We start from the raw sequence: 21,327 nt of genomic DNA on the forward strand, positions 1-21,327 counted from the left end.
TGGTACACGTAAATATGGTTTATATCCTACGATGTAACAACATTATAATACGAATTAATCAAACTTACCTGGAGCCATAGCCGACCAAAGCGATCTATTTGGCAGAGCTGAGGACTTGAGAGTTGCTTGGGACTCGCCTGCTATAAGACTCCACTTAACTTGAGACACGCGTATTTACAAAATATGAATTGACTCGAGACTTGGTTGCTTAGACTTGCAAGTCCGATTGAAATCAGTGAGATGATGAACCCGGGGTGTCCCCCTGATGGTCCTGGGCCCCAGGGGAATTTATCCGGCAGTTATCCGGCCATGCTCACAGCATAGGCCACTGCACTTCCGCGTTACATTGAGCTCATGGAGGAGAGAAAATGAATGAATGTGGATGAGAGCCTTGACATTAAGTGGTTTTAGCTACGGCTGTGGGGGTGCTGGAGACATGATCTGATAGACTTTTATACGCCTGAGTCTCCTGAACACGGCGGGACCAATTCCAAGTCGATCGCCACTTTCTTGGGCAAGTCGCTTTTTCGCACCTACTCCCGAACTACGCATGCGCAGATTGATGAACCTAGACTCCGTGGGCAATCTGCGCATGCGTAGTTCGGGAGTAGGTGCGGAAAAGTGACTATAGCTCGGCCGATCGACTTGGAATTGGTCGCTCCGTGTTCAGGAGACTCAGGCGTATAAAGGTCTAATGTCGAGGCTCTCATCCACATTCATTCATTTTCTCCCCCCGCTCTCTCTCCCATGATTTCAGCATCCCGGAAGTGTCTATGCTGCTATCTCCTTCCACATCTTTACCTTATTTTAACCCCTGCATTACTCTCTTTTTTCCTCACCCAGATTCACCCAGTCATTCTCATAGTGGTGGAATGTCACATCATCGCTCCATCACTTCTTCCATCCCTCCATCCATCGCTTCATCCCACGGGGCCCACTCTTGCGGCAGCTGTCCCAGCATGCATTGCTATCCTCACAAGGCCGCTGACACACAGTGCCAGACAGGTAGGAAGATGGAAAACAAAAGTGGTTTGTTTTGACCAATACCTTCATCTCGTACGTACCTTCCTCTACCTCATGATGTACCTTTCCTCCACCTCATGGTGTGCAAACCCTTCTTTCATACCATTTTTGTATTTTTCTTCTCTTCTCTTCTCTTCTCTTCTCTTCTCTTCTCTTCTCTTCTCTTATCCTCACTTCTCTTCTCTCCTCTTCTCCTCTCTTCTCTCCTCTTCATTTCTCTTCTCATCTCTTAACCAGCCGGACCAGCACTCTCAGGTTCAATGTTTTTAATGGCAGCCTGAATAGGAAACAGACATGTTTCGGACTATGTCCTTCTTCAGTGATATGGCTAGCCATCTTCTCATCTCTTCTCATCTCTTCTCTTCTCCTCACTTCTCTTCTCTCCTCTTCTCTTCTCTTCTCTCCTCTTCATTTCTCTTCTCATCTCTTTTCTCTTCTCTTCTCTTCTTCTCTCCTCTTCTCTTCTTTTCTCTCTTCTCTTTTCTCGTCTCTCCTCTTCTCTTCTCTTCTCTCCTCTTCATTTCTCTTCTCATCTCTTCTCTCTTCTCTTCTCTTCTTTTCTCCTCTTCTCTCTTAATTTCTCTTCTCATCTCGTCTCATCTCTCCTTCTCTTCTCTTCTCTTCTCCTCTCTTCTCTCTTCTCTTCTCTTGTCTCGTTTCTCCTCCTCTTCTCTTCTCTTCTCGTCTCTTCTCTCTTTTCTTCTCTTCTCTTCTCTCCTCTTCTTGTCTCTTCTCTTCTCGTCTCTTCTCTCCTCTTCTCTTCATCTATCGTCCCTGTGCTATTTTCTTGACATAATATGTCCAGCTATGTCCATCCCACACCCAGTGCAATGTGTAAAGATTCATTGGTTAAAACTAAAAGCTTGAATCAGACGTAGTTGAATTGCATTGAGGATTTTGACGACAATTTCCTTTGAAAACTTTAACCAATGAATGATCTGTGATGTGATGTGAATGATGTGTCCCCCCTCTCCACCCATAGCTCCAAGGCCTACGTCCATGTTCTCTATGCCCAGCCCCTCCCTCCCCCCCCCAGCCCCGTTCCCTACCCTGACCTCCGCCCCCTATCGCCCTGACCCCGCCTCCTTCGTCGCCCAGAGGGCGCCCTTGCCTTTTGACCCCCACTGTGCCACCCTGCGGCCCCGTTTCCAAGACAACACACACGGCGGCTTCTCATTGGCCGATGTACAGCAGGAGCTTCAGATGCTACAGAGGCAGCTTGGATACAGTGAGAGTGAGAGTTTGCACGGGGTGGTCCGCGCACGTGTGTGTGTGTGTGTGTGTGTGTGTGTGTGTGTGTGTGTGTGCATGTGTGTGTGCGTGCATGTGTGTGTGTGCATGTGTGAAGGAGGTTTGACATTTCTTATAACATTGTTTTAAACCTGCACTATGAAACCTTTTAATTTAGCAAACTATAATCACAGAGTTTGGCCGTATGGTGGCGCCTAACAGTGAAGAGACATGGTGTAGTTACCTGTGACGGCCACACGGTGCCAGTCTTCCATAGTGCAGCTTTAAGTCCAATAACATCAACATGCAGCTGTGAGATCCGCGTGAATACCAAACCAAGCCGCATTTCTCGGAGACGCTCTCTGATTGGCCGACGCCTGTTTCTACACTGGTTAAGCTTAGGCACTCTTCGAAGTTGGTTAAGGTTAGAGTTTGTCTTAGAGCGTGACGGCAAGTTCTTTCGACGGTTAAGCTTAGGCACTCTTTCGAAGTTGGTTAACACTTTCAGTGCCAGGCCGTGTTTTCCTTTTTACCCCGTTGATGCCACGGTCCACGGCCCATGTAACGTTAATATCGCCTAATCTATGTTTTAAATTATGCTATGTGTCTAATCTGCCCATCGCTTATCAAATAATCATTTTCCAGTCAACATTGGCAAAGCAGATTGTGTTTTTATCGCTTCATTTCCTTTTTATAGCATTTTGAAAACCACTCGGTTTCGAAGAAAAAACAACACATTCCCTGATAATCGCCTTTTACTGGAATATTCCAGAACGTTATCATTTGTCAGTCTATTTATGAATCGTTTTCAAATAACCGCTAGATGGTCGATAGTATATGTGTTGATAATGTTGCTGATAATCGCTGCTATTATTTCCTCATGGCTTTTACAGTGAAACAGCCATATCACATATAGTGGAAACGCTTATATCTTCATGAAAACGAGTCTGATTATCCTAACACTGATAACATAGATTCCTTACCTGACATCAGATGGTATCCAAATGGTATATTCCAATTCCTGATCACCATTCGAAAAAATCGATAAGTATATTGATCCAACTAGAGATGGCGCTGCTCCGACCGGCTGCCTTTCTGTTCGCTCCGTCGAGACTGTGTTTACTTTTGTTAATATTTATAGTTTTTAGAGTTTTGTTCGTACCAACTGTTGGTGCATTTAATGTATATGACCGTCAGTCACTCATAGACATTGGATTACGGGAAACTTACCAACTGGATTACTCACTGGACCAGCTTTCCGAACCGCATCAATGGCCTGAAGAAATTCTCCGGAGATTAGGACCAGATCCTTTATTCCCAGATCCCAGGAAAAGACCCAGACGACGAGGAAAGAGGGCTGGGATCCGTAACAGGCTGAGATCCAGACGCCACCGTACACCACTGCCCAGTATATTGCTAGCCAATGTACAATCAATTGACAATAAACTGGATGACATCCGAGCAAGGATTCAATATCAAAGAGACGTTAGGGACTGCAACGTCCTCTGCTTCACCGAAACATGGCTCACACCGGAGGTTCCAGACCACGCAATTCAACCAGCGGATCACTTCTTTATCCATCGCAAGGATCGGACAGCAGCAGAGTCCGGTAAACAACGTGGAGGAGGTATTGCCTTCATGTTTAACAAAAATTGGAGCGATCCAACTAACGTGAAGGAATTATCCAACCACTGCTCCCCAGAACTGGAATATATAACCATCAAGTGTCGTCCTTTCTTCCTCCCGAGGGAGTTAACGGCGATCGTCCTGATCGGAGTGTATATTCCACCGCAAGCCAGCAACAAGGTTGCGCTCTCCAGACTCCACGACGAGGTAAATAGAATACAAGTGGCGAATGTTAACGCCGCCATTTTAGTGCTGGGAGATTTCAATAGCGCCAATCTGAGAAAGGTATTGCCTGACTTCTATCAGCATGTGACTTGCAACACCAGAGGCGGTAACATCCTAGATCACTGTTACACGCAATTTAAAGGTGGCTACAAGGCTCATTCTGATAGTGGCTTTGGTAAATCAGATCACGCGTCCATCTTTCTTTCACCAAAGTACAAACAGAGAATTAAAAGTACTCCCGTAGTCTCGCGAGAGGTGCAGAAATGGGATTTGACGTCAGAGGAGACGATCCGGTCAGTGTTTCACTACACAGACTGGAATGTGTTCCGCGACACAGATAACATTAATGTCTACACGGAGACAGTGCTGGACTATGTTTGTACTAGGGTGAAAGAAACAATCCCCACTACCAAAATGAAAGTTTACCCAAATCAAAAACCCTGGGTAGACAAATCCGTCCGTGAAGCTCTGAGAGAGCGCACCAAAGCATACAACGACGGCCTAGTGGCAGGCAACATGAATGACCACAAGGTGGCGCGATACAACGTAAGGAGGACAGTGTCAGAGGCCAAACGGCGCTACAGGGATAAAATTGAACTCCAGTTTGAACAAGCTGACTCTAGAGCTATGTGGCAGGGGCTCAAAACGATGACAGACTACAAAGGCGCCTCCCTCAAACTGAACAGTGACATCTCCCTAGCAAATGACCTCAATACCTTCTATGCGAGGTTTGATGCTGGTAATAACAACACCAGCTCACAAGCCTCGGCAATGGGGGGGGGGGGGGGGGGGTCGGCTGCTGATGGAGGCGCAGTGTTCAGGGTAACAGAGCATGAGGTGAGGCGGACCTTTAAAAAAGTGAATATCAGGAAGGCAGCAGGTCCGGACGGCATCCCCGGCCGCGTCCTAAAAGTCTGTGCCGACCAACTGGCCCCAGTATTCACTGACATATTTAACCTGTCCTTAGAACAGGCTGTCATCCCCACCTGCCTGAAGAAGTCCACTATTATCCCTGTACCCAAAAAATCCAAGCCTGCTTGCCTCAACGACTACCGCCCTGTAGCTCTCACCTCCATAGCCATGAAGTGCTTTGAGAAGCTAGTAAAGGGCTACATCTGCTCCTCCCTCCCCATCAACATGGACCCCCTGCAATTTGCATACCGCCCCAACAGGTCCACGGAGGACGCCATATCCCATGTGCTGCACACAGCAGCATCACACCTGGACAAGAGGCAGGGGAACTATGTGAGAATGCTATTCATCGACTACAGCTCGGCATTCAATACCATAGTCCCCTCCATACTCATAGCCAAGCTCAGGGACCTGGGCTTGGGCTATGACCTCTGCCAGTGGGTCTTGGACTTCCTGACTGGCAGACCCCAGGTGGTGAGAGCAGGCAACTGCACCTCCTCATCCATCACCCTCAACATAGGGGCCCCCCAGGGCTGTGTTCTGAGTCCCCTCCTCTACTCCCTGTACACACACGACTGTGTGGCTCAGCGGAGTAGCAATACAATCATCAAATTTGCTGACGACACAGTGGTGGTGGGCCTGATCTCTGCCAACGACGAGAGGGCCTACCTGGAAGAGGTCAAGGTCCTGGCGGGATGGTGCCAGGAAAACAGCCTCTCCCTGAACGTCAGCAAAACAAAGGAGATGATTGTGGACTTCAGGAGGTCGGGGGTCAAGGACTACAGCCCCCTCAGCATCGACGGGGCACCGGTTGAGAGAGTCAACAGCTTTAAGTACCTCGGAGCCTACATATCCGAGGACTTGACATGGACCACACACATTGACAGTGTTGTGAAGAAGGCACGACAACGCCTCTACTTCCTCAGGCGCCTAAGGAAGTTCCAAGTCAGCCAGAAGATCCTTAAGAACTTCTACTCATGTACAATAGAGAGCATCTTGACCGGCAACATCACCTCCTGGTTTGGGAATAGCACTGCACAAGACCGAAGCAGACTACAAAGAGTGACACGTTCAGCCGAACGCACAATTGGAGGGGGGTGTAGGATAATAATAGTATTCAAATAGGAATAGAGTCAAATGACTTGCTCACTCAGAGGGTCCAGATAATAAGGTTTATTAACCAGATCAAATCAAATCAATACAACAATAGAGAGTATGGCTGGAGATCTTACCTAAACAGACCAGCTCCGTCAGTCAGGTAAAAAGATCCTGTTCCCCAGTTGGGGGAGCAGTTAAGTAACAGGTGAACAATGGGGGGAGTGGGGGAAGGGGAGGGGAGGAAGGGGGCGTAGTTCATACATATATTCCACAGTTGGGTCCTTTTCTCTTTTATAATGTGGCTGGGACAAGTATTCTCAGATGTATGACTGGAATAGGTAAGGTCAGCATAACATGAGATAATAAATGAGATAAAATAGTAAAATTATAAACTTGTTGTGACCTATTTCGGTCATAGGGTCAATAAATGAAAAGAAATATAAAATAGTAAACACATGAGATACACAATTTTAAGGAATGAATAAATGAGATAATTTGGTGAAATATAAAATAAACAATTAAAGGAATGAAAGTAAATATAAAATGAATTAATAAATGAGATAAATATAAAATAAACAAAGTAAATATAAAATGAATGTAATATAAAATACACAATTAAAGATAAAATGAGTTATTATTTGAATGTCAGTATTTATACAGTGTGGGTTAAGATCTATGTGTATTTTTAGGGTTGTGAATATCGCCCCTTTTACTTTTTACTTGATGGCAACACCTTTTACTTTAGTATATACACTGTCATCTGGCTATGACCATCAGGTCAATGGTAAAATATAAAAGCATTTAAAGGTTGGCAAACAGATATAAACGTGAATGAAAGAAATGAAAAGAAATATAAAATGAATTAAAATAGTAAACAATGAGATAAAATGGTAAAATATACATCATTTAAAGGTTGGATAAAGAAATGAAAAGAAATATAAATGAATTAGAATAGTAAACAATGAGATAAAACGGTAAAAACATGAATGGAATAGGACTTAATGCAAATATGACCATCAGCTCAGTGAATGACACAATTTACAGGAATGTTAAAGAGAAATATAAAATGAATTAAAATAGTAAACAATGAGATAAAACGGTAAAATATACATCATTTAAAGGTTGGATAAAGAAATGAAAAGAAATATAAATGAATTAGAATAGTAAACAATGAGATAAAACGGTAAAATATACATCATTTAAAGGTTGGATAAAGAAATGAAAAGAAATATAAAATGAATTAGAATAGTAAACAATGAGATAAAACGGTAAAAACATGAATGGAATAGGACTTAATGCAAATATGACCATCAGCTCAGTGAATGACACAATTTACAGGAATGTTAAAGAGAAATATAAAATGAATTAAAATAGTAAACATTAGAGGTTCTGCATTGTGGATTCTAGTGCGTATCTGTGGAAGTATGGTGCAAGGGGGTTGGTGGGTTCGTTTTGCGTTTCTTCTCTCATGGTCGTGGCGATCATCATGGTTATCGGGGGGGGTTGGCTTGTGCAGAGTACTTTTGTGATGTATCCAACTCCGAATTTTATAGTATGCACACACACTACTAGGATAACAAATATTATTATTGCATACATAATGTACCGAACTACCACTGCTCCTATTGTACCAAGTTTCTCGGTCATCCAATCGGTCATGGTATACGTTGGCGGGATGTGTGCGGCTCTGGAGATGTTGTGCAGGTGTTCAATGATGCTTGGTATAGTCATGTTGTCGTTTGCAGGTATGTAGACACAGCATTCTTGACCGATTAGTTTACATGTTCCTCCAGTACTAGATAGCAGGAAGTCCAGTGCTGCTCTGTTCTGCAATGTCATCAATCTGATTGATGTCAGTTCGTTGCTGACGAGTGACAGTCCTTCAGCATCTGTGTTGGCTAAGTCTTCTATCAGTGTGGATAGGTCTGCGATTTGATCTAGGGCTGACATCACACCATAGGAGGGGATTAGTGCTCTGAAAAAGTCGCATGTCTTGCAGGCCCGGTCATGTGTGTGGAAGTGATTTGTGTGGCGTGTCTTTCTAGTCAGTGGGTGTTGTGGTAGGGTCGGTGTCACTCTCATGGCTGGCACTAAATATCCTAATGCACATGTGCCTTTCCATCCGGGTGGAAGGGACGGGTAAGCTTGTGCGCCACATAACCAGTAGGTCCCAGGCGGTGCTGGTGTTGTCGTTCGTTGGGTGGTGGGGGTTTCTTTGGTTGTGGGTTTCAGTGGTGTCTTTACAGGGTGGATGTTGTCCCAGGGTGGTGTTAATCTTTGTAGGCGGATGGGGTAGATATTGTCTCTGGTCCGGGGGGATATCGTTCTTCGTTTGCGGGTCGCCTGGGGCACTTCACAATGTTCCAACACCCCGACATTCTTTCCCCAACCCTTTTGAGATACACATTCTGTAAACTTCACTGGGGTAATAGAAACTGGTATTCCATTTGTATCATGACTTTGTCGAATCTTCATGTTTGATTTTGTGCAGCTTTCAGCTGTCCCTGTGGACTTGTTTAGAGAGGCTTTGTGGCATTCTGTTAGTGGGAGGCCCATTAACGGAAAACCATCTTCGGTAGAATGGGGTATTAAGCCGCATACATAGCAATTTGATTGGTTAGCAAAATGTGCAACTGCTTGGCTTAGCTTTAAATATAGGTTGTTGCGGTGACTGTTAACATATCTTTTGGTGCGTTCAACTGCTTTCCCCTTACCGCCCTTAAACCCATTGATCCATGATTGAGGTTCGTCCAGTGTCGCCCACACAATGCATCCCGCTATGCCACATGCGATGATTAAGCAGTTCCAGTTGGTGGTCATTTTTCCTATTGTTATTGGTCTCATGGTAGATTTGCCCTTTTGCAGTGGGATGCGTGGATCCAGGATGCTTTTCCGTCGCACTTTACTGCCGTGTCCGTTACTAGCAGCACCTGAAATGGACCAGACCATCTGGGGTTTAGTTTACTTTTTCTTTTGAACACCATTATATATACATAGTCACCTGGGTTCAATCCATGACATGGTGTTGTTGGTGGTTGTGGTTGTGCCTGCCTCACTAAGGGGTGGAGCCTCTTCATCTGGGCACACAAAGCTTTGTAATAGTTAATAGCAATTTCGTCTGCTAGCAATAACTGGACTTGTGATAACGGGGGAAGCATTGTGGTTGGTGTCGACATTGGACGTCCAAATAATATCTCGTGAGGTGACAATCCTGTTCCTCTGTTTGGCATTGATCTCATTTGCATTAATACTAAGGGGAGGGCGTTGGGCCATTTAAGGCCTGTCTCTGTACATGTCTTAGCTAGACGGTTCTTGATGGTTGAGTTTTGTCTTTCTACCGCACCTGCACTTTCAGGGTGGTAGGGTGTGTGCAGGTGTATTTTCATGCCTAATGCGGTAGATAAGTTGTTTATCAGTTGTGCCGTAAAGTGCGTACCTCTGTCTGAATTTATGGAGTGTGGACACCCGAATCTTGGAATTATTTCTCTGACTAATACCTTAGCTACTGCTTGAGCGTCGTTGCGTCTGCATGGGAAGACTTCGACCCATTTAGAGAACATATCTACTAAGACTAGCGCGTACTGGTATCCCATGCTTTTTTCTAATTGGATGAAATCCATTTGGATGTTAACAAATGGTCCCCAAGGTGGTGGATGGGCGCCACGTCTAGTCTTTATAGCTTTACCTATATTGTGTTGATTGCATACAACACATCTTGAGCAGTATTGGTGAGCTAAACTGGTGATACCTGGCGCGTGCCACTGTGAAGTGATACTGCCCACCATTGCGAATTTTGACACGTGGCTAAGTCCATGTGCTAATCTTACTAACAGGGGGAGGAGTTGTTTTGGAGCTACAACTCTACCGTCAGCATGTTTCCACATGCCGTCTGGCATTTTGGAACAACCTGCTGACGTCCATACTGGCCACTCAGATGTCGCCTCTGCCTGTAATGAAACGACATGATCAAAAGTGGGAGTATTATCATTGGCGATTGTGATAGCCATTTGTTTTACCAACAGGGAGGGGACGGTCGCTGCCCTTTTGGCACAGTGATCCGCTCTGGCGTTTCCCTTTGCAACCAGAGAAGGAGAAGAAGAATGTGCAACACATTTTACAACAGCCAATAGCTTAGGAAGTAAACACGCCTCTAGTAGGTTAGTGACTAATACAGCATGTTTGATGGGAATGCCTGATGTCTTAATGAACCCTCTGTGTTTCCATATTAATCCCACATTGTGCACTACATTGAACGCATAACTTGAGTCGGTGAAAATTGTAGCAGACTTACCCCTGGCCAACACGCACGCTCTCGTCAAAGCGAAGATCTCCGCTGCCTGTGCTGAACAATTATTAGGTAGTTTTGCACTTTCAATCATCACATCGTCATCAACAACAGCGTATCCAGCATTCAAATCGCATCCATTAGTGTGTCTTGACGCGCTACCGTCAACATAATATACTAGATCACTGTTAACTAGTGGTGTTTGTTGTAAGTCGGCTCTGGGTGAGGTGACAGCTGAGATTGTATCAATACAGTTATGTGACATTTCGTTATCCTCATATAGGGGAACAAAATTTGCTGGGTTTATTGGCGGTGCACGTTTTATGGTCAAGTTTGGGTTTGCCAATAGGATCGCTGTGTATGTAGTGTGTCTGGATGCTGATAAGTGTTGTGTAGCTGCGTTTTGTAAAATAATACACACAGAATGTGGGACGTAGACTGTTACTGGATGTTCTAGAGTAATGTTGGCGCTTCTCGATACGCAGAACGCGGCTGCAGCAACTGACCGTAGACACGGAGCATACCCCAAGGCTACACTATCAAGTCTTTGTGAATAGTATGCTATTGGTCTCATCTTGTCGCAATTTCTCTGGGCTAGGATCCCTGTCGCGTAGCCTTCTCTTTCTGCGGCAAAAAGTGAGAATTCCATACTGTAGTCTGGCATGCCAAGGCCGGGCGCTGTGGTTAAAGCTTCTTTCATTGCTTGGAACGCAAGTTGTAGTGTCGGAGTCCATGCGATCTGTTTGGGTTGGTCAGATAACGTTAGTGCACGAAGAGGCTGGTCTAATGCGGCGTAGTTGAACACGTGTTGGCGACAAAAATTAGCTGCTCCCAAAAATGATAGCATTTCTGTCTTTGATTTTGGATTGGGGCAGTTTTGCAGAGCTTGTACTCGGGTGTGGGATATTACCCGTTTCGAACCGTCGAGTGTGTCCCCCAGGTATTTTACTCTGGTTTTGCAAAACTGTAGTTTTGGCAATGACGCTTTGTGTCCTTTGTTTGCAAGGGCAGTCAATAGTATGACAGAGTCTGTGTGGCATGCTGCTTCACTTGGGGATGACAACAATAGGTCATCTATGAACATTAACAGTGTACTTCCGCCGGGGAACTGTATATCTTTTAGGTCGTGGTGCAAAGCTTGACTATACAATGTTCCTGATTCTGTGTATCCTTGTGGTGCTCTCGTCCACGTCAGTTGTTTACCATTAAATTCGAAAGCGAAAAGATATTGTGAGTCGGCATGGATTGGGAAACTAAAATATGCACTGAATAAATCCACTACTGTGTAATGTGTTGTTGTTGTGGGGATTAATGCCATTACTGTAGATGAATCAGAAACCAATGGGGTGATGGGGATCACGCATTGATTTATGGCTCTCAAGTCTTGTATAAATCGCCAATCACGTTTGTTAGCCTTTATAATGGGACAAATTGGTGTGTTGCAAGGACTTTCGCAGTGTTTTAAAATGCCTTGTGATAGCAGTGATTCTATTACTGGTGTTATTCCATCGATGGCTTCCTGTTTCAGCGGATACTGCTCAAGTTTGGGAGGGGTACAATCTGGTTTCAGTGTGACTCTGTGGGGGACTGCAGATGTCATTAGCCCGACTTCAGTGGAGTGTGATGCCCACAGTTTATGGGGTACCTTAGACAATGAAGTTTCAGGAAGGAAAACAGCGTGTGGGGGCTCTGGTATGCATATCAATGGCCCTTCAATCATGAATGGGGGTGTGGCTATTATGTATCCATCTTTCAATCTAGTTAAATTCCACCCATTTTTCATCTTAACAGTGTGGGAGGTAGCTGTTCTTTTGTCTGTCTGTAGTCTCTTCATCATGGGGGACAAGTCCTGTTCTCCTTCCGCCGTGTCGAATGCGATTGCTATGTGTGGGGTATAATCAGAGTCATGAATTGCCACTCTTTGAACTTCTGATAAGATTACTGTGGCTGCAATGCCCTCATGGGAGATGTATATTTCTGAGAATGCTGGAAACAGTGTGGTCTTACCAATGGATGATTTTACCTTTTCTATATATACTTTTGGTACGTCTGTATCCCATTTGGACGCTGTTACGTGGTGTTCGGCCAGGAACTTCATCTGTAAACACCTCGCGTTCACTCCTGTGTCGGCTTCTGTTATTTCTTTCAATGCTGTGGAAACAAACTCATTGATAGGATCATTATTTAATTTCCATCTGTATTCTATCACATTTCCCACTCGTTGTGACATCATCTGTTGCATTTCAATTCTTTCTCCCTTCTCTGGTAGCTGTAAAAAGACTCCATCTTGTGAGCAGTAAATGTTAGCGTTCATTTTACAAAGCAAATCTCATCCACAAAGGTTAACTGCTGCTTTAGATGTTAATAACAAAGAGTGTTCAGTTGAAAAAGAATCGCTAGTTGATTCTATTTTAACTGGTATAGACAAAGGGATTGTCTGTGGGACACCGCTTATCCCGACTGTTAATACAGACTGTCCAGACAAGGGTAATGCCATTGTGCTCTCATCAATTGATGATTGTGTGGCCCCGGTGTCTATCATGAAAGTAACTTCTTTGTTATTTATCATTAAGTTAATTTTGGGTTCCTCTTCGGGATTTGCTGTTAATATTTGCATAACATTCTCCAGACAGATCTTTTTTTCCTGTTGGCACCTCTATGCGACATTCGTCGCCTCGTCTCCTTTGAACGGATCCGCCATAGTGTAATCTGCATATGGTGGGGCGCTAGGATGGGGTTTGTGGGGCCTGCGTGAGTCTCTTTGCATATATTCCCCTTTGTTCCCATTGTTTCTATTCTCCTTTGGACAATAGAACGCCACATGACCCTTTTGTTGGCAAATATGACATGTTACATGGGGACACTCCTGTATTCGGTGTCCTGGTTGATTGCAGTGGTAACATGTTTGTACCCCGTTCCTCTGTGGAGGCCCGTTTCGCGTGTTCCCACCCCCACCCCTTTGGTTGTTTCCCTGGGGGTAATAATTTCTAGCTGGATAGCAGTGTATTGTTTCCTCTTTTACCACCTCTGGTCGAGATACAAAGACTCCGATGTCTTTGATGACACGTTTCTTGTCGTGATGCTGTCGTTCTATATTGATGGCTGCGTTCTTAACGTTTGTAATAGGAGAGCTCTCCCAATCTAACTGGACGGCTTTCAAATGTTTTCCAACGTGTGGTAGGAGGCCGTTAACGAAATAGGATACCTGGATTGCGAGTCCCTCGTCTGCCGTTAATCCGCTGTTCGCGGCCCAAGCCGCTTTGAATTTACTGTAAAACGCATCGACTGTTTCAAACTCGTTTTGAACGCAAGCTGTGATATTTGACATGCATGCATTTCGCCTTGCCAAACCTTGTACCGCGGCTGTTATCGCAGTAATACACTGTTCTCTAGTGTTGTTTTCACTCCAGGCATCACTGCTTGGAATAGCCATTTTCGTTGAGACGCTGTGATATTTATTTCCTAGACATCCCAACATTAGCTGTTTCATGTCCCTAGGGGTCGGGCTATAGCAATGGCATATTAAATCCAATTGTTCGATAAAACCCATTGGGTCTCTGTCGGGTTTGGGAAATTGTTCAACGAGTCCTTTTAATTCTGTCGGTGACCATGGTCGGTAAACTGTAGCGTTTACATTTTCGCCTAGTGGGACAATCCTCATAGGATATGTGCTGGTCGGTTTCTCGGATCTAGTGACCATTTGTGATGGTTCCGGAGGTGTTTTAACCTTTTCTATTTTATCCGCTGGTGGTGACGGTGGTTGCACTGTTGGTGAACTGTCCTGTGTTCTAGCAGGTCTATTGTTCCTTGATGGTCCTGCTTCTACATTTTCTCTTTCGTCTGGGTTCCTATCTAAAACCACATGTGCGTCTCTGTTAAACGTCACTCTTGTGGATATGTCATCGTCTGAATCGTCTTCTACCACGCTTGCGGTCAGGCTTGGATATAGGCCTTTAACATTTTTGATATTGGGCCTTGTGTTACTTTCTCTGTCTTTTCCGTTGTCAAGCGTTTTAGTTTGAGACTGCGTTATAATACTTTTTTCCGCCTCTTCTTTTAAACGTGTCATATTTCTCAAATCAATTTCACATTGCCACAAAACCAATGCATGTTCGATACGACTTTGTTTTCTCACGGTAAATGATCTGGCACGTTCACGGAAACTTTCGCGTACGCCTCTAAGTTTCCCGTTATGAAAACACCCTAGGACTGGCCAGTTGTTTTTTGTCCATTTTGACCACAATCCCAAATATTTTACAGCTATAGGTCCATATTTTGTTAGCATGAAGTCGCACGGAGAGTTGCCGGTAACGTCATTTTTGCTTAGTGAACGCCCCATGATACCAGCTATATGCCCCGCGTTGCCCTCGATGTAACGTCCCTGATATGATCAGACTGGTAAACAGTGAGGAGGAAAGAGAGAGAGAGAAATAGACAGACAGAGATAGACAGACAAAAAAACTAGAACATATGCCCTATTTTTAGTTATAACTAAATAATTGTATATAAGGTGGAGACCAGACACTCAATCTTATATATTTGGTATCTTAATTATAACTTATTTTATATACTTGGTATCTTAATTATAGCTTATTAACTGTAGCAATCTATATTGTTCTAGAGAACCAATTTAGGTATTCATTCAAGTCAAAGTTAATTTTTCAGGTCTGATTCTAAGATATATGTATTTCAGTTGTATACTGCTATACCTAATTTAGATGTTGAATCCTTATACATATTATTCCAATTACTTTATGTATCGTTATCACTATGTAATTTATAGCGCCGTTATCATTACCTATCGTGAAACCGGAAGTGGAACCAAAACTACAATTCCCAACCGGAAATCACTTTCCTGGCTTCCTTGTATAACGTATAACGTATAACGTTAACTCAATGCTTTGCGATATCAGCCGGTTCGTTCTTAACTCAATAAACACCTCAGCGGGTTATAATACTGTGCACACACAAACAAGACTCAAACAGACAAACAAACGAAAATACATAAAAGTTAACGTGTGTATATACCTGGTCTGTATTGGATCGCTGTTCGTTTAATCGCCCAGCACCCTGCTGCGATAAGGCATTTATACCCTTGATATACACTATACACCGTTATTAAAGCATAACGACCGAATCCTGAACTTCGAAATTTAATAGCGATATATTAGATTATATATACCTTTTAATCATAGTCTCGGTCCCTTCAACCAGCGATTAATGTCCCGTTAAATGTACATTTACGTACTGTCGAGGCACCGCCGGTTTTCCTTCCCGCTCTCTGTATGATTAATTGATTAATTCAATCCAAATATATCGTTTTCAGGAATGGAAGAGGTTGTGATCTTATTTTAAGGTTGTATCTATGAATATATATCGTTACTCTGTTAAATCTAATTAGATTATAACAGCTTCTCGGTCCTAGCGTCCCGCCTCTTTGCCACAAGAATCATAGAATAGTTTCTAAGAGAGTCGCGTTTTCCAATGATATCACTCTAATAAGCTCACGTATCTTCCTTTGTTGACAACCTTACTGTGTGCCTTAGCTTTTGGTCGGCTCCGACTCAACCAGGAATAGCACTTCAACCTATAGCAAATCCTACCAGAACCTCCTGATATAGGACCGGAGTACACGCGTTTCCCCCGTAACGAATCCCAATACAGCCCAGATATTCAACACACTTTATTCTATTGTCCAGCCATAGTCTCGAATATTAAAACACACAGTAAATGCTCACCTTGTGTAGAGAGAAGTGGGGATCACACCAATGTGTTCCAGATACCGGCCGGCCTAAACTAATCCTTTTCTCTCTACACCTGAGAACAGATCAGTCTGCACAAAATTCTAAATTCGCGACGCCAAATTGTAGGATAATAATAGTATTCAAATAGGAATAGAGTCAAATGACTTGCTCACTCAGAGGGTCCAGATAATAAGGTTTATTAACCAGATCAAATCAAATCAATACAACAATAGAGAGTATGGCTGGAGATCTTACCTAAACAGACCAGCTCCGTCAGTCAGGTAAAAAGATCCTGTTCCCCAGTTGGGGGAGCAGTTAAGTAACAGGTGAACAATGGGGGGAGTGGGGGAAGGGGAGGGGAGGAAGGGGGCGTAGTTCATACATATATTCCACAGGGGCTCCCCACCCTCCAGAACATTTACTACAAGCGTTGCAAGGGCAAGGCTAAGAGAATCATTAAAGACTCCAGTCACCCGAACAACTGCCTCTTTGAACTGCTGCGGTCAGGCAAGCGATACCGGAGTCTCAAAGCGAGCACAGAAAGACTCAGAAGAAGCTTCTATCCCCAGGCCATCAGGCTGCTAAACGAACAATGAATGAACACTACACAACAACAACCACCAAACGCACATAGCACACACATCCACACGCACACACTCACTTTAAACAAACACACTGTAGCACCCACTCCACACACTTTATAGCACACACCCACTTTAAACAAACACACTGTAGCACCCACTCCCCACACTTTATATTTATGGATGAAGGATTGCACTACAACTCGTACACCTTACTGTAAATTGTACCTAAAATTGTACCTCATCCCATTTCTGCTTTGCACTAGATAGTACTGTACATTAGTACACTGCATAGTATTGTGTATTGTATATTATATGGTAACTCAGAACATTGTACATATGTCTATACCGAACACTGTGACCTCATTTTTCTTCTTCTAAATTCATGCTATATTATGTTATTATGTTATTTGATACTATCTTGTCTAGCACAGTCTCTGGAGCGTAACAGTAAGAAGCATTTTGTATGAAAGTATTCTGTACTTCTGTATGACAACTATTAAAGAACTTGAACTTGAACTTGAACAACGTGTGTACAGTATAACCCATGCTCGCCGCGGCTCAGAGGCTCCAGAATGAACTCTGGTAACTCCGGTTGCATCAATGGACTGGAAAATGTGGACTGGAATATTTTTTTTTCCCCATCCATTTTCATTGAGTCCATTCCAAAAGGGTGATTTACCATCTGGGAGACGATAGGGGGCGCTTTTTTCACATCTGATCGCCGGCGGCCCCTGGATCTCCAACGGTAGGCTCGCGTGATGCAATATGATTTCAGATCGCTAATAAAAAAATAAAAAATTAATTCCGAGAAAAGCCGCGACGTGGCTTTCAACGTCACAATCGTAAACCCGAGATTAGCCGTGAGTGGCGCTCAAAGTGTTAAAGGAAAACTCCAACATTTTGGGAAATTAGCTTATTTAACATCTTCCCTGGAGTTAGACAAGAAGATACATACCTTTTTTGTCTCTGTGCGTGCATTTAGCTTTGGGAACAGTTGCTCCGTTAGCGTAGCTTAGCTTCATCACTGGAAGTGGGGGGGGACAATAGCCTGACGTTCCCTTACAGTGTATACAGTCACCAAATACAACTCCAAAACGTTCATGTAAACATGTTGTGACCTGTGTATTTACCACGTGGAGAAATAAAAAATAATTGAATTAGACAATTACGTTTTCTAAGCAAATATACTCTGAACTATTTTTTGCCTAAGCACTCGTCTCTGCGCGCAGTCTGTGATTTCTACGTGAAGCCATGTTTGTGGACATTCTCATTAATTCAAAGGATCCGAACCGATTGAAGTTTATGGATACCATGACTTAAAATCCTCTTACCTTGACGATTAAAAGCCTCCCCAATTTAGAAAACAGTAATCCAATGGCTGGTATTGATAATATAATACTAACTACTGCACGTAGCTAACCGGAGCTAACACAGAACCGGACGGTCAACAAAGCAAATATAATGACTTCCTTTCTGGGGTTTTCAAAATAAAAGTGCGACATTTATAGCAGCGGAAAACGTTTATTTTGTACATTATCTAACGTTAACACAAACCTAAACTAACGTTACAACTAACCTAAAGTTAGTTTAGGTTCGTGTTAACGTTAGATAATGTACAAAATAAACGCTTTCCGCTGCTATAGACGTCGTTCTTTTATTTTGAAACCCCCCAGAAAGGAAGTCATTATATTTGCTTTGTTGACCGTCCGGTTTTGTGTTAGCTCCGGTTAGCTATGTGCAGTAGTTAGTATTATATTATCAATACCAGCCATTGGATTACTGTTTTCTAAATTGGGGAGGCTTTTAATCGTCAAGGTAAGAGGATTTTAAGTCATGGTATCCATAAACTTCAATCGGTTTGGATCCTTTGAATTAATGAGAATGTCCACAAACACGGCTTCACGTAGAAATCACAGACTGCGCGCAGAGACGAGTGCTTAGGCAAAAAATAGTTCAGAGTATATTTGCTTAGAAAACGTAATTGTCTAATTATCTTTTATTTCTCCACGTGGTAAATACACAGGTCACAACATGTTTACATGAACGTTTTGGAGTTGTATTTGGAGTGTATTTGGTGACTGTATACACTGTAAGGGAACGTCAGGCTATTGTCCCCCCCCACTTCCAGTGATGAAGCTAAGCTATGCTAACGGAGCGACTGTTCCCAAAGCTAAATGCACGCACAGAGACAAAAAGGGTATGTATCTTCTTGTCTAACTACAGGGAAGATGTTAAATAAGCAAATTTCCCAAAATGTTGGAGTTTTCCTTTAAGGTTAGAGTTTGTCTTAGAGCATGGCAATAGAACGCCAGGTAGTTTGCAGGCTGTTTGGCGTGGAAATGGGCAAAGACACAGCTCGTCACGGATTGGGCAAACGCGTCAGCGGCCAATCAGAGAGCGTCAGTCAGTGCCAATCAGAGAGCATCTCCGAGAAATGCGGCTTGGTTTGGTATACACGCGTGAGATCCAAACACCATAAAAGTAACAGATGAATAGTAATGAACTAACCGACAGTTTTACGATGGTCATCACCCACAAGAAACAGATGTGCACCTATAGCTTTGCATCCCCACCCAAGAAATACTGGACTACTATTAACAAACAACACCTCGTTTACCAACTACCTGACAGTCTGACAGTCTAACAGTCTAACAGCCTACCTGACAGTCTAACAGTCTAACAGCCTACCTGACAGCCTACCTGACAGTCTAACAGCCTACCTGACAGTCTAACAGCCTACCTGACAGCCTACCTGACAGTCTAACAGCCTACCTGACAGCCTACCTGACAGTCTAACAGTCTAACAGCCTACCTGACAGTCTAACAGTCTAACAGCCTACCTGACAGCCTACCTGACAGTCTAACAGTCTAACAGCCTACCTGACAGTCTAACAGCCTACCTGACAGCCTACCTAACAGTCTAACAGCCTACCTGACAGCCTACCTGACAGTCTAACAGTCTAACAGCCTACCTGACAGTCTAACAGCCTACCTGACAGTCTAACAGCCTACCTGACAGCCTACCTGACAGTCTAACAGCCTACCTGACAGCCTACCTGACAGCCTACCTGACAGTCTAACAGCCTACCTGACAGCCTACCTGACAGTCTAACAGTCTAACAGCCTACCTGACAGCCTACCTGACAGTCTAACAGCCTACCTGACAGCCTACCTGACAGTCTAACAGCCTACCTGACAGCCTACCTGACAGTCTAACAGTCTACCTGACAGCCTACCTGACAGTCTAACAGCCTACCTAACAGCCTACCTGACAGTCTAACAGCCGACCTGACAGCCTACCTGACAGTCTAACAGTCTACCTGACAGCCTACCTGACAGTCTAGCAGCCTACCTGACAGTCTAACAGCCTACCTGACAGCCTACCTGACAGTCTAACAGTCTACCTGACAGCCTACCTGACAGTCTAACAGCCTACCTAACAGCCTACCTGACAGTCTAACAGCCTACCTGACAGTCTAACAGCCTACCTGACAGTCTAACAGCCTACCTGACAGCCTACCTGACAGTCTAACAGTCTAACAGCCTACCTGACAGCCTACCTGACAGTCTAACAGTCTAACAGCCTACCTGACAGTCTAACAGCCTACCTGACAGCCTACCTGACAGTCTAACAGCCTACCTGACAGCCTACCTGACAGTCTAACAGTCTAACAGCCTACCTGACAGCCTACCTGACAGTCTAACAGCCTACCTGACAGCCTACCTGACAGTCTAACAGCCGACCTGACAGCCTACCTGACAGTCTAACAGTCTACCTGACAGCCTACCTGACAGTCTAGCAGCCTACCTGACAGTCTAACAGCCTACCTGACAGCCTACCTGACAGTCTAACACAGGGGAGGAAATTAGGCCACTTTACTCGCCAAATGCGAGTATTTTTTACGTTTGGCGAGTGATTCATGAAGACCACTCGCCAGTCTGGCGAATTGACAGTGCCACGAGAGCACTGCACAAGACCCGCGGACATATATAGTGTTTAATAAAAGTTCCCGCAGTACTGGCCAACCCGCGGACATATATAATGTTTAATAAAAGTTCCCGCAGTACTGGCCAACCCGCGGACATATATAATGTTTAATAAAAGTTCCCGCAGCAGTACTGGCCAACCCGCGGACATATATAATGTTTAATAAAAGTTCCTGCAGTACTGGCCAACCCGCGGAAATATAGAATGTTGAATAAAAGTCCCGTGGTACTGGCCATCAGTCAAGGAAGCACTCGCAAACAGATAACGTTAAACACAGAAGATGGAAAACAGACAGACTGAGCAACGGGGAACTGCATCCAACCCTAGTACAACTCTCGAGTCCAAGGCAAGGACACATTTAAATTACAGAGGTGTATGTTAGTCTATTGCGCACCGGACTACGACGTAAGGTTAGACATTTTATTTCATGCTCAAAAGCCCCTGGCTTGCACATCGCAGTCACGAAAGGGGCTAGCTCAACCAGTGCACAACAGCAGACCAACCCAACTGACGTTACCACAACACTTGAGGTACTTCACAGCACTGTCGTAAGGCCACCGTGCCGTCTTAAAGGCACAGTGAACACTCGGATGCATACACAACATTGACGTG

General features: G+C 44.1%; 1 protein-coding gene across 1 annotated transcript in view; it reads left to right on the forward strand.

The window, feature by feature from the left end:
* Positions 1 to 21,327, forward strand: part of pde4dip (phosphodiesterase 4D interacting protein) — a 133,171-nt gene that overhangs the window by 68,640 nt on the left and 43,204 nt on the right. Inside the window, exon 22 of the mRNA XM_084308348.1 lies at positions 844 to 1,005. Coding sequence (XP_084164474.1) covers positions 844 to 1,005 — 162 coding nt within the window. The remainder of the gene's footprint in view (positions 1 to 843; positions 1,006 to 21,327) is intronic.

This window comes from Notolepis coatsorum (genome assembly GCF_963971535.1).
Source record: "Notolepis coatsorum genome assembly, chromosome: 2".
NCBI classification, from domain to species: domain Eukaryota; kingdom Metazoa; phylum Chordata; class Actinopteri; order Aulopiformes; family Paralepididae; genus Notolepis; species Notolepis coatsorum.